General features: G+C 42.7%; 1 protein-coding gene across 2 annotated transcripts; it reads right to left on the bottom strand.

The window, feature by feature from the left end:
* Window positions 1-146: 146 nt before the first annotated feature.
* On the bottom strand, window positions 147-13,264 carry LOC125367840 (bromodomain-containing protein 8-like). Of its 2 annotated transcripts, none has more exons than XM_048368565.1 (7): window positions 12,825-13,264; window positions 11,553-11,822; window positions 9,297-9,451; window positions 7,419-7,508; window positions 6,301-6,369; window positions 2,340-2,517; window positions 147-454 (listed from the first exon to the last, which is right to left on the bottom strand). In XM_048368565.1, exons 1-7 carry the CDS (start codon window positions 13,101-13,103, stop codon window positions 404-406), a joined length of 1,092 nt encoding a protein of 363 aa, XP_048224522.1. In that variant the 5' UTR covers window positions 13,104-13,264; the 3' UTR covers window positions 147-403. The 2 variants fall into 2 exon arrangements, with proteins under 2 accessions (XP_048224522.1, XP_048224523.1); XM_048368566.1 differs by having other exon boundaries at window positions 12,990-13,264.
* Between the last annotated feature and the right edge of the window lie 225 nt (window positions 13,265-13,489).

Genomic DNA, 13,489 nt, shown 5'->3' with positions numbered 1-13,489 from the left:
ACTAAAAGGTGATCTTTGCAGGTCCTGGTGACATACTTCTGTGGCCTAGAAATCCCAGCACACCAGAGGTAAGAGGATAGAAATTTCAAGGCCATCTAGCCAACATAGTGAAACTGTCTCAAACAAACAAAAAGGCAATCTTCAGTTTGTAAAATGTTTATTTCTAGAGCAGAAGTAAAACATCCGTTCTATTGGCAAGCATCTTTGAGTACTTGGTTGTGAGGTAAGTCTTTACTTTTAATTGAAAAGCAACGAGAGGTGGTTAAAATAAGCCCTGGGATCATCTCTAGTTATTCTTAAGAGGTCTAAACTCCAGAAAGGATCAGGATAGCAGTTCCAGGTTTAAAACAAACAAACCAAAAAACCAAACAAGTTTCCATCATCCACTAGGGTAGCTTGATACTCATTCCAGACTACTTAAGTCTCTTCTTTTGTCTAACCAAATACTCAGCACCTACAGGAGAAAGACACAGATAGCAGGCTATGAATCTTAAACACTACAGAATTGAATATAAGTGTGTGTGTGTGTGTGTGTGTGTGTGTGTGTGTGTGTGTGTGTGTGTGTGTGTGTGATGCTGGTCATGGAGCTTGAATTCAGGGCCCAAATACTGTCCTGAACTTTTCTACTTGACACTAGTGCTCTACCCTTTGAGCCACAGTTCTTTGGTGGTTAATTGGAGGTAAGAGTCTCATGAACTGGGCTGGGGAAATGGCCTAGTGGCAAGAGAGCTTGCCTCATATACATGAGGCCCTGGGTTCGATTCCCCAGCACCACATATACAGAAAACGGCCAGAAGCGGCGCTGTGGCTCAAGTGGCAGAGTGCTAGCCTTGAGCAAAAGGAAGCCAGGGACAGTGCTCAGTCCTGAGTCCAAGGCCCAGGACTGGCCAAAAACAAACAAACAAACAAAAAACAAACAAACAAACAAGAGTCTCATGGACTTTCCTGCCTGGGTTGGTTTCAAACCACACTCCACAGCCTCTTGAGTAGCTGGGATTACAGACTTGGGCTACCACATCAGGCTAGAAAGCAAGAAAGTATGCTGTCTCTTTTGTTTTGTCCAGGAAAGAAATTCTTGTTTTGTTTTTTTTTTTTTTTGGCCAGTCCTGGGCCTTGGACTCAGGGCCTGAGCACTGTCCCTGGCTTCTTTTTGCTCAAGGCTAGCACTCTGCCACTTGAGCCACAGGGCCAATTCTGGCCGTTTTCTATATATGTGGTGCTGGGGAATCGAACCCAGGGCTTCAAGTATACGAGGCAAGCACTCTTGCCACTAGGCCATATTCCCAGCCCCAGAAAGAAATTCTTTTTTTTTTTTGGCCAGTCCTGGGCCTTGGACTCAGGGCATGAGCACTGTCCCTGGCTTCTTTTTGCTCAAGGCTAGCATTCTACCACTTGAGCCACAGCGCCACTTCTGGCAAGCACTCTTGCCACTAGGCCATATCCCCAGCCCCCAGAAAGAAATTCTTAAATAGATTCTTGAAGCTCCTCCACTATTACTTCTTCTTCTTCTTCTTCTTCTTTTTCTTTCTTTTTGCTTGTTTTGTTTTTTGCCAGTCCTGGGCTTGCACTCAGGGCCTGAGCACTGTCCCTGGCTTCTTTTTGCTCAAGGCTAGCATTCTACCACTTGAGCCACAGCGCCACTTCTGGCTTTTTCTATATATGTGGTGCTGAGGAATCAAACCCAGGGCTTCATGTATATAAGGCAAGCACTCTACTAGGCCATATTCCCAGCCCTGAAGCTATTATTTCTTACCCCTAAAAATAGGAAAGTATGAAGATATATTAGTATGAACAGATGTAGCAACAACCAAAAAAAAAAGTGACTCTAGACCCTGGTGTGCAATTTTAGCCTTTCAGCTTGAAGCTCTGAAAACAGAAGCTTTATTGTCCATCCCCGATCTCTTGCTACCCGCCTTCCTAGTCACCTCAGTATGTATTAAATCTAGACCTACTACATCTTGGAATTTTCCAAACCCAAAAGTACAATATCAATCTTTAAGATTTTTCACTCTTGTCTAAAGACAAAACTCTGGTGCCAGATGCCAGTGGCTTATGCTTGTAATTCTAGCTACTTAAGGCTAGTTCAGCAGACAAATACAAGAGACTCTTATCTCCAATTAGCCAGCAAAAACTAGGAAGTAGAAGTGTGATTCAAGTGGTAGAGCACCAACCTTGAGAAGAAAAAGGTATAAGCATTTCAATTCCCCGTACTGGCATGCACATACATCGGCATGCACACATACATATGCACAGGTCATTGCAGCATCACCTTTATTCCTTTCAAAATCAGATTCCAAATGCACCCCTTTTTCCTGCAGAAATCTCTACATATGTAGTACCTGAATCTGCTCCAACACTTCTCTCTGCATCTCCACAGCCATATGGTACACATGATGATCAGAGTCATTGTACATAACAGCATTTTGGAACATCAGCATCAGGTCCCGCTGGAACTGGGCCATGGTGCGAATCCGTCCCTTGGACAGATTTCTCTTCAGAGTAGTTAAGTCCATGGGTCTGTAGATGGCCAATAGGGATAGGTTTCACTATTATTTCTAACTAGCAGATGAAGAAACTAAGACCTAAAAAGTTTAAGTACATGCCCGAAATTATACTGCTTAGATTCTAATTTGAAAGCAGTCTGATTCCAGATCTCACAGGCTAAGCTACAACAATCTACTGTCATGGGAGGGAATAAGTGCTGGCTTCAAGTACCAAAGCTGGAAGTAGCTCCAATGAACCGTTTGTTCACATAGTAATTATTGGCTGTTCGTTTTTATAAATTTTTAGCAAGAATTTATTTTAGTAAGATAGGATTAAAGTAGGGAAAAATGGAGAAAAAAGAACCATTCCCTGTTCTCTAGAAGGAAAATTGTTTCCTCTTTTTTGTGGTGATAATAAAGTAAAAATCAACTGAATGTTAAGATAATTATTTTGTGAGACATAAAAACTAAGTGTAAGTGTTGGGGATGTGGATCAGAAGGCACAGTAGTAAGCCAGGAGCCAGGCGCTCATGCCTGTAATTCTAGTTACTCAGGAGGCTAAGATCTGAAAATAATAGTTTGAAGCCATCCCAAGTAGAAAAGTCTGTGAGACTCTTATCTCCAGTTAACCAGCAAAACACCAGAGTGGAGTGAGTAGTGGCTCAAGTGATAGAGCACTAGCCTTGAATGAAAAAACGAAACAAGAGTATGAATGGCCCTGATTTCCAGCTCCACTTCTAGCATTCACCCCCCCATGTGTGTGCACACATGTGCATGTGCACACGCGCGCACACGTGCGCACACACACACACACAAAGGCACAGCAGTGCAGAAAGAGAACTGAACTGGAAGTAAGAATCTGGGTTTAGAACTACCCTAAGCCTCACTGTCCTTGAATGATAGGTGTATCTTCCTGAAACTTAATCCCAATGCAAAGAATATTAAGAAGCGTGGACTTTTTGGAGAAGAATTAAGTCATGGGGGCTCCACTCTCATAAATGGATTAATATACTAATAAAAGAGTTGGAGGGGAGAGGGGAGGCGGGGGAAAAATGAGAGGAGGTAACAAGTTGAACAAGAAGTGTACTCACTGCCTTACATACGAAACTGTAACCCCTCAGCCTCAGTACTTCACTTTGACAATAAAGGAAACAAAGTATTTAATAACATTTTTTAAAGGAGTTGGAGGTTGAAGGAAGTACTCTGCACTCCTGCTCTTCTGTCCCCTATTCAAGGACAAGCATTTATCCTTCGGGAGGGGCAGCAAAGACATGATCATGGAAGCAGAGAACAGCTCTCACAAGACATCAACCGTGCTAGTATTTTGATCTTTGATTTCCCTTCCTTCAGAACCATGAAAAATACTTTGCTAGGTCATGCCTGCAAACCTAGCTACTCAGAAGGCTGAGATCTGAGGCCAACCCAGGCACAAGTTCATGAGGTACAAAAGTCCATGAGACTTTTGTTCTTATCCCCAATTAACCACAAAATGTTAGAAATGGAGCTGTAGCTCAGGTGCTAGAGTGCTAGCCTAGAACAAAAAAGCTAAGAGAGGGCTGGGGATATGGCCTACTGGCAAGAGAGCTTGCCTCGTATACATGAAGCCCTGGGTTCGATTCCCCAGCACCACATATACAGAAAACGGCCAGAAGTGGCGCTGTGGCTCAAGTGGCAGAGTGCTAGCCTTGAGCAAAAGGAAGCCAGGGACAGTGCTCAGGCCCTGAGTCCAAGGCCCAGGACTGCCCCCCCCCCCCAAAAAAAGCTAAGAGACCAAATTCAAGCTCCAGAACTAGCATACACACATACAAACTGGTTTTATAAATGTTTCAGTCTGTAGAATTTTGTTGTAGGAGCACAAGTAGACTAACACAATCCTCAGGGTTGCTGTAATAATCTTTTATATCCTATTACCATATTATTTTATGACAAAATTTAAGAACTATTTTACTAAAAATCCAAAATATTGCCATTAAGCAATGTTAATAATTTCCAATTGTGTTAACATGTTTGTTTTTACATGCCTATCTACTTCCTAGATAAATATAGAGTTGCTTTTAAAGTTTTCCTTCAAGAGCTAGTGTCAAAAACTATCAGAGGCTAGGCGCTGGTGGCTGACGCCTGTAATCCTGACTATTCAGGATGCTGAGATCTGAGGATCCTGGTTCAAAGCCAGCCAGGGAAGGAAAGGCCATGTGACTCTGATCTACAATTAACCTAGGAGGTGGAGTTGTGACTCAAATGGTAGAGTGCTAGCCTTGAGTAAAAAAACCAAAAACTCAAACTCAAGAGGGGCTGGGAATATGGCCTAGTGGCAAGAGTGCTTGCCTCGTATACATGAAGTCCTAAGTTCAATTCCTCAGCACTACATATATAGAAAACGGCCAGAAGTGGCTCTATGGCTCAAGTGGCAGAGTGTTAGCCTTGAACAAAAAGAAGCCAGGGACAGTGCTCAGGCCCTGAGTCCAAGCCCCAGGACTGGCAAAAAAAAAAGCTCAAGAACAGTGCCCAGAGTTCAGGCCCCAGGAACAACACATACACGTGCACACGCGTGCACACACACATAATCAGAGAAGCAGGCATGGTAGTACATACCTGTAATCGCAGTACTAAGGATCACAAGTTTGAGACCAGCCTGGGCTACCTTCATGAAACCGTCAAAATCAAACCAAAACACAAAAAAATCTATCAAAGGTTAATGTGAGAGCCTAAAACTCAGGCATGGTGGTCATGGCTGTAGTTCATGTACTCAGGAGACTCTCTTGAGCTCAGACAACTTAGTAAAGCCCCATGGAAGAGGAGGGAGGAGGAAAGAGGAGGAGGAGGAGGAGGGGGCGGCAGCATCGGTGGCTCATGCCTAGAATCCTAGCTACTCAAGAGGCCGAAATCTGAGGATCACAAGTAGCAGCCAACCAGAACAGGAAAGTCCATGAGACTCTTCTCTAATTCACAACCAAAAAGTGAGAAGTGGAGCTGTGACTCAAGTGGCAATGTGCCATCCTTGAGTGAAAAAGCTAAGTGACAACACAACATCTAGGCCCTAAGTTAAAACTCCAGACCAGTACCACCCCTTTGCCAGTCTTGGGGCTTGAACTCAAGGCCTGGGCACTTTACCTGAGCTTCTTTTGCTTAAGGCTAGCACTCTACCACTTAAGCCACACCACAACTTCTGGCTTTTTCTGTTGATGTGGTACTGAGGTATTGAAACCAGGGCTTCATGCATGCTACACAAGTACTCTATCGACCAAGCCACATTCCCAGCTCTGAATATACCTCTTTAAAGGCAAATGCTGCAAGAAAAGGTCCTTTTAGTCTCTGAATTACTTCTCAAATGAAGACAAACTCACAATAACTTTACAAACTTGGTCAGCTGTAAAATATATTTTTAAGTAAAATAAATAACCTGACAAGTAAAAAAGTAAAAAAAAGATTTTTTTTAAGTCCAACTTTTTTTTTTTTTTTTTCCCCCCCAGTCCTGGGGCTTGGACTCAGGGCCTGAGCACTGTCCCTGGCTGCTTCTTGCTCAAGGCTAGCACTCTGCCACTTGAGCCACAGCGCCACTTCTGGCCATTTTCTGTATATGTGGTGCTGGGGAATCGAACCCAGGGCCTCATGTATACGAGGCAAGCACTCTTGCCACTAGGCCATATCCCCAGCCCCTTAAGTCCAACTTTTAAAAAATGTAGTTAATGTTATTTTGGTATGTGTATGTGTGTGAGTGTTTATGGCGCTAGGGACTGAACCCAGGTTCATGTATGCTAGGCAAAGCACTCTGCCACGGTGCCAAACCCACAGCCCCACAGCCAACTTTTCTACTGACCTTTTCACCACATCCTTGTATCCTGGGGCCTGCCTTTCTGACACAGGCTTTAGAAATGGACTGCTGAACCTGTTAAGGAACAAATCCAGAGAACAAAAATTATTTTGCATGAGAAGAGTGGCTATAAGATTTCTTAAAACTACAGAGTATGGCTCAGGTTTTTCTTAGGAGAATACATACTGTGAATACTACTGGCAAAAAAAAGTCTATTAGCTTACACTTGCCAAACAAAAATAGCATGAAAATAATTTATTTAACCACTTTCCTGGGGCTTGAACTCAGGGCTTGGGCCCTAAGCTTCTTTTTCTCAAGGCTAGCACTCTACCACTTGAGCTACAGCAACACTTCTGGCTTTTTCCACTTTAGGTGGTACTGAGGAATAAAACACAGGGCTTCATGCATGCTAAGCAAGCAATCTACCACTAAGCCCCTACTTAGCCACTATCATAAGCTATTTACTTAGGTTCAGAAATTTGTTCAAAGTTTCAGAGGCCCTCTTTCTGTGAAAAAAGAGAATTCACCATACCGGAAAGATACATATATTAGAAGTATAGAAATCAATTTCTAGTCACAATTCAAATATCACCAAATGATTGTGTGTGTGTGCGCACACATGTGTGTTTGTGTGTGCGTATGTGTGTGTGTTTGTGTTGGTCCTGCAGCTTGAACTCAGGGCCTGGGTATTGCCTCTGAGCTCTTTTGCTCAAGGCTAGTGCTCTACCACTTTGAGCAACAGCACTACTTCTGGTTTTCTGGTAGTTAATTGGAGATAAGAGTCTCATGAACTTTCCTGCCCGAGCTGGCTTTGAACCTTGATCCTCAAATCTTGGCCTCATGAGTAGCTAGGATTACAGGTGTGAGCCATCAATGCCTAGCTTCCAGGCTGGTTTTGAACCAAGATCCTCATATCTCAGTCTCTTGAGCAGCTAGGAGGACAGGTGTGAGCCATCAACACCTGGCCTGGCAATGATTTCTTGTACTGACCAGTGACAGCAGCTGTGGGAGTACCATGGCTCACTTGAAGGACAAACCAAACATACCTCCTCCTTTCATGCTTAAGCTCTAATTCTTTATTGTTTCTGTTCTGAACATAACCTATTACCATTTTGGAGACGTACCTGTGACTGGCAATCATTTTCCAGACTGGCAAAAGAGTCTTCTTAAATAGCAAATGATTCTGAACAGGATCATCTTGGCTTAGATCAGTACTACAGCATACAACATGCCAGAAAAGAAAAAGTAACCTCACAATTAGCATCTGTCTCCCAAAGGAAATGAGATTTTTCTCAAGGCATAGCATTCCTAATTAATATAACCCCATAGGAATATACTTTATGCTTCTATAAGGGCCTATAAACTCTAAAATATTTTTCTACATACCACTATTACCCAATGAAATGGTTATCTCCTTATAAGGTATGCTATAATTCTACTATTGGTGGTGCCTTTTCTACTCTTACTGATTTGCTTTTCAATAGCTTTGACTCTAAAGAATTGGTCTATGAAAATAGTTTCTGTTCAATAATGATCCCAAACAGCCTATAAGAGACCCTAGCACATAGTAAGTTCTCAGTATGTAACTTATTTGAAAAAGGAACCTCATCTTGTTTTAATCCAAAGAAGGACATGCTTGGTTTCACATATCAAAGAATTCTCCTGTTTTATCAGAGTGCTAAATAATTTAAGAATTTTCCCTTTTCACTTTTCCCTGTCTAGTGCTTCTGCTTGTTTGTTTTTCCAGCCCTGGCGCTTCAACTCAGGGCCTGGGCACTATCCCTGAGCTTCCTTTGCTCTACCATTTGAGCCACAGTGCCACCTGTGCCATATGACCTTTTCTGTTTATGTGGAATCGAACCCAGGGCTTCATGCATGCTAGGCAAGCACTCTACCACTAGGCCACATTCTCAGCCCCTGTTTAGCTCTTAATGCCAGTGCTGTACTGAATTCAGGGCTTAGGCACTGTACCTCACCTTTATTCTCTCAAGGCTAGTGCTCTACCACTTAGCCACAGTTCAGTCTACTGTACTTTTAGCTTTTTGGTGGTTAATTGGAAAAAGAGTCTCATGGCCAGGTTCCTATAACTCATACCTATATTCCTAGCTACTCAGGGGGCTAAGACCTGAGGATTTTGGTTCAAAGCCACCCCAGGCAGGAAAGTCTGTGAAATTCTTATTTCCAATTAAATGACAGAAAGAGCCAGAAGTGGTATAGTGGCTCAAGTGATAGAGCCCTAGCCTTGAGCAAAAGGAGCTAAGGGATAGCACCCAGGCTGAGAATGCAAGCCTTGGGACTGGCACAAGGAAAAAAAAAAAGACATATGGACAAACAAGCTTACTTGCTTTCTTTTGGTTTTAGGCCTTCACTCCCATCTTTCTTTCTTTCCTTCTTTCTTGATTTCACATCCTCCATTTCTTTGTTTAGTGCCTGCTGTGGGGCTTGAACTCAGCATCTGGGCAGTGTCCCCGAGCTTTTTTGCTCAAGGCTAGTGCTCTAACACTTGAGCCACAGCTCTACTTCTAGCTTATTGGTTGTTAATTGGAGATAAGAGTCTCAGACTTTCCAGTCCAAGCTGGCTTCAAAATGTGGTTCTCAGATCTCAGCCTCCTGAGTTTCTAAGATTACAGACATAAGCCACCAGCACCTGGCCAGAATTTTTTCTTTCTCTTTTAAAAAAAAATTTCTTTTAATGCTGTTACAAAGGGCTTGGACTCAGGGCCCAAGCGCTCATTAGGTTTTCTTTCTCAAAGTTTTTACTCTACCATGTGAGCCCCACCACTACTTCTCTCATTTTGTTGGCTAGAGATGGAGTCTCACAGGCTTTTCTGCCTGGGCTGGCTTGAACTGTGACTCATGGACTCAGCCTCCTAAGTAAGATTACATGCATATATTCCTCCCTTCCCCCCTCCCCCAGTCCAGGGAATCAAACTCAAGACCTTGTGCATGCAAGGCAAGCATTTGCCACTACCACTGAGCAACTCTCAGAGTCCTTAACTTACAGTTTTGAGGAGCTAGTCCTGTTGTAAAGGAAATTCACCAGGGGAGTTTCCTGAACACTGAAGCCATCATCAATGTCACCTGAAGGGGGCTGTTCTTCCACATCTGAAATATACCCTTCACCTTGGTCCTCTTCTTTGGAGTCTTGGTGAGCCTCCTGGGAATTCCAGAAAACACAGGAAACTTTTAAAATAAATTTACTATTTCCATTATGATTTTGCACTGTATATGAGGGCTGAATGTAAGAAGAGGCTGATTATATATAAAGCTACAGGAGAAATGAGAGAAAACTGGCTTAACTAGACCTAAGTCAATTAAATCTTAATAATCTTTCTGGAGAATTTTTACTTTGCCATACCCTGTTCCCACCTCCCCAAATGAAAACAGCAGTATATACTCAACTCAAGTTGAACATTATGTTCTAAAAACCATTATCTATTTTAGTTTGTGTCTTGAAGGCACTTTTTTCCTTTTTTTTTGTGGGTCATGGGGCCTGGGAGCTCTGGGCCTGGGTGATGTCCCTGACTCTTCAGCTCAAGGCTAGCACTCTACCACTTGAGCGACAGTGCCACTTCTGGTTTTCTGGTGTTTAATTGGAGATAAGAGTCTGACAGACTTTCCTGCCTGGGTTGGCTTTGAACCTCGATCCTTAGATCTCAGCCTTCTGAGCAGCTAGGATTACAGGCATGAGCCACCAGCTCCCAGCCTGTTGTTTTTTTAAATAAGTGTTTTGTTTGTTTGTGGAGCTTGAACTGAACCTGAGCTCTGAGCTCTTTGCTCAAGGCTAGCGCTCTACCACTTTGAGACACAGCACCAGTTTTCTCTTGGTTAACTGGAGATCAGCATCTCAGGGACTTTACTACCTAAGCTGGCTTTGAACTGCAATCCCCAGATCTCAGCATCTTGAATAGCTAGGATTACAGGAATGAGGCAGTGGCGCCAGACTAATTAAGTGATTTTTAAAAATTAGGGTAGAAAGTGGTTGGGCTGGGGATATGGCCTAGTGGCAAGAGTGCTTGCCTCATATACATGAGGCCCTGGGTTCGATTCCCCAGCACCACATATACAGAAAATGACCAGAAGTGGCGCTGTGGCTCAAGTGGCAGAGTGCTTAGCCTTGAGCAAAAAGAAGCCAGGGACAGTGCTCAGGCCCTGAGTCCAAGGCCCAGGACTGGCAAAAAAAAAAAAAAAAAAAAAAAAAAAAAAGTGGTTACAATGTCCACATGAAAGATTATGATTACAGTGCATCTTTTTAATTTTTAATTTTTTTGTGCCAAACCTGATACTTGATCTCAGGGCCTGGGCACTGCCCCTGAGCTTTCCTGCTCAAGGCTAGTGCTCTAATGCTCTACCATTTAAGCCACAGCTCCACTTCTAGCTTTTTTGTGGTTAAGTCTTATGGACTTTCTTGCCCCAGCTGGCTTCAAACTGTGATCCTCAGATTGCAGCCTCCTGAGTAGCTAGGATTACAGTTGTGAGTCACCTGTGTCCAGTCTTTACTGGTTATTTTTAGGAGGAAGTCTTGCTTTTCTCCAGGGCACATGCATGAGCTGCAACCCACCCAGTTGTTTCTGGGATCATAGGTACATGTTACAACCTTCTGTTTCTCTCTTTTCCTGGATGACTTTTCTGTCCAGATAGGCCTGGTATTGTGATCCTCCCAACTGCAGCCTCCCATGTAGCTTAAAATAACAGGTATGCACCACAGGGTTAAGATGGGATCTCACTAACGTTTCTGCTTGGGCAGAAAACCTCAAACCTCCATTGCCTGATCTCAACCTAGCGAGTAGATAGGATTACAGGCCCTAGCTGGCACCCTGCTCACTTGCGGTCTTGGAGTTTCTGTAGCTGGTCATATAATATTAATAATTGATTCTATGATTATTTACTATGAGCCAGGATTTATGCTAACTCCTTGACAAGAGTTGCCTTATTTATTTTGAGATAAGGTTTTACTAAGTTGTTACCAAAGCTGGTCTCAAACTCCTGAATAGCTGTGACAACAATTGTGAGCCAACATGTCTTGCTGAATTGTCTTACTTCAAATTCATAACAAATCTAGAGTAGCACAGTGCTATCCTTTTTGTAGCAGAGAAAACTGGGATTCTAATTATTCAGTAGCATGCCTAATGTCACACAACTAAAACTGGTACTAAAACCAGAATTTAGACCTAGGTCCTCTGAGTTAGGCTATGTGCGCTGACCACTCTGCTATGGTTCAAGACCAACCAGATTTCTCATGTAAGCTATTCACTTACCTCTCCACTCTCTGTGAATAGTTCCTGAATTGCACCAGTATTTGAGAGGACTGGAGTCATCTTTGGCTTTCTATATTCTTCCAGTAGTTTCTTTTCAGTTGTTAAGAGGTCTATGTTGGCTAAAAGCTCTTCAGTCTCTCTGCAGGGCTCCCCATCTTCTTCAGTAGCTTCAATTTCCCTTCCTTCTTTTTGTCTGGTTCCAGATGTAGTACAACCATCTTCCATTGGTTCTTTGCTGCTAATGCACAATGGTTCCATTAAATAAGCTACCTGTAATCAAAGTTTTGATTATTAGATGCATAGGAATACCATTGGAAACCATTATCCACTAATCAGTACTGCTATATGCTTATATTGTCACTGTGACTAAGTCTGATATGGTAAACAGGTTTAATTAATCCACTTAATCATTTTAAATTTAGCAAATATATATGTAAGTACTGAGTTAATTACTACCTCTTCCAAGAGTTTAAGTTGTCATTTTTCATCTATGTGTCTGCTCTGGTCATTTGAGAGTGGCTATCCAGAAAACCTGGAAATAATTGTCTGCTACAGAAACTAGAGAGAGAATAGGCACTAATTAAACTGGATACTGGCTGATTTTAACAGCATGCATATAAACCATCTGTCCTTATCCATTTCTGGTTCTTAGCCTTTGCCAAAGTAGTGGAACCTGGGTGAATTTTAAGGATTCTCATGCAAAATTCTCTGCAAAAATTTTAAGTTTTAGAATTCAATGGCCTAAACATTGGGGTCTTAGAACATTGGTGCACATTCTAAGTTGAACACAAGTGGCTAACAAATGTAATCCTAGCTATTCAGAGGCTGAGATCTGAGGACCACAGTTCAAAGCTAGCCCAGGAAGGACAGTCCTTAAGATTCTTATCTTCAATTAACCATCAAGAAGCCAGAAGTGGAGGTATGGCTCAAGTGGTAGAGCACTAGCCTTGAGCAAAAAGCTCAGGGATAATGCCCAGGCCTTGAGTAGTTCAAGCTCCAAGACCTGTACTGCCCCCACTCCCCTCCACCCCCCACCAAAAAAAAGACCATTGGGTGCATATTCCACCATAAGGGCTGGGACACATCAATGAGCCAGTTATTGTCACTATGGAGCTTATATTTTAGTCAACAATATTAAGAAAGGAAGGAGCATGTAAGGATAAAGCATTTTTGGAAAGTTAGACCAAGGATGGTAGCACATGACCATAAAACTCAGCACTAGGGAGCCCGAGGCAGTAGGCCAGTAGTTCCAAAATAATAGCTCACCATTACCTCAGAGAGAAAGTGGAGGAGGTTCTGGCTGCTCACTTGTTCTTTCTCTTCCTGAGATTCCTCACTGCCTCCATCTCCCAAAAGCAGCTCACTAGATTCTCTCCCTGGGCTGCTTTCCTCTAGTTCCTCAGTCTCTGGATCCTCAGTTTCCCTCCAGCTGCCTACATCAAGATCCAGACTGGAGTCCCATGAGCTGAAGAGGGACCTGCAGTCGTTGCTCAACTCAGACTCATTGGGATAATCTCGTTCAGAATCCAACCAAACCCACTCACGCCCCATCTGTAAATATAGAGAAAGAAATACATTAAATTCATTCAAATCAGTATTTTTAAGACAATGCCATCATCCACATTCTGTAGAAAGGGGCAAGAAATTTCTGCTGATTAGTAAGAGTAAAATGTAGGTGAAGGTAGATATTAAAAGAAAGATGAAATGATGTAAACTAGTACAATTACTATGGACAGCAAGTCTGGAGGTTCCTCAAAAAACTAAACATAGATCTTCCCTACAACCCAGCCATACCACTCCTGGGCATCCACCCAGAACATCACAAGCCAAGATACCATAAAGACATTTGCAAGCCATGTTCATTCCTTCATTCTTCACAATAGCCAAGTTATGGGAATAGCCCAGATGTCCTACAATAGATGAATGGATAAAAAAAT

This window comes from Perognathus longimembris, chromosome 19 (assembly GCF_023159225.1).
Source record: "Perognathus longimembris pacificus isolate PPM17 chromosome 19, ASM2315922v1, whole genome shotgun sequence".
NCBI classification, from domain to species: Eukaryota; Metazoa; Chordata; class Mammalia; order Rodentia; family Heteromyidae; genus Perognathus; species Perognathus longimembris.
This window is presented reverse-complemented; position numbering and strand designations above follow the sequence as displayed.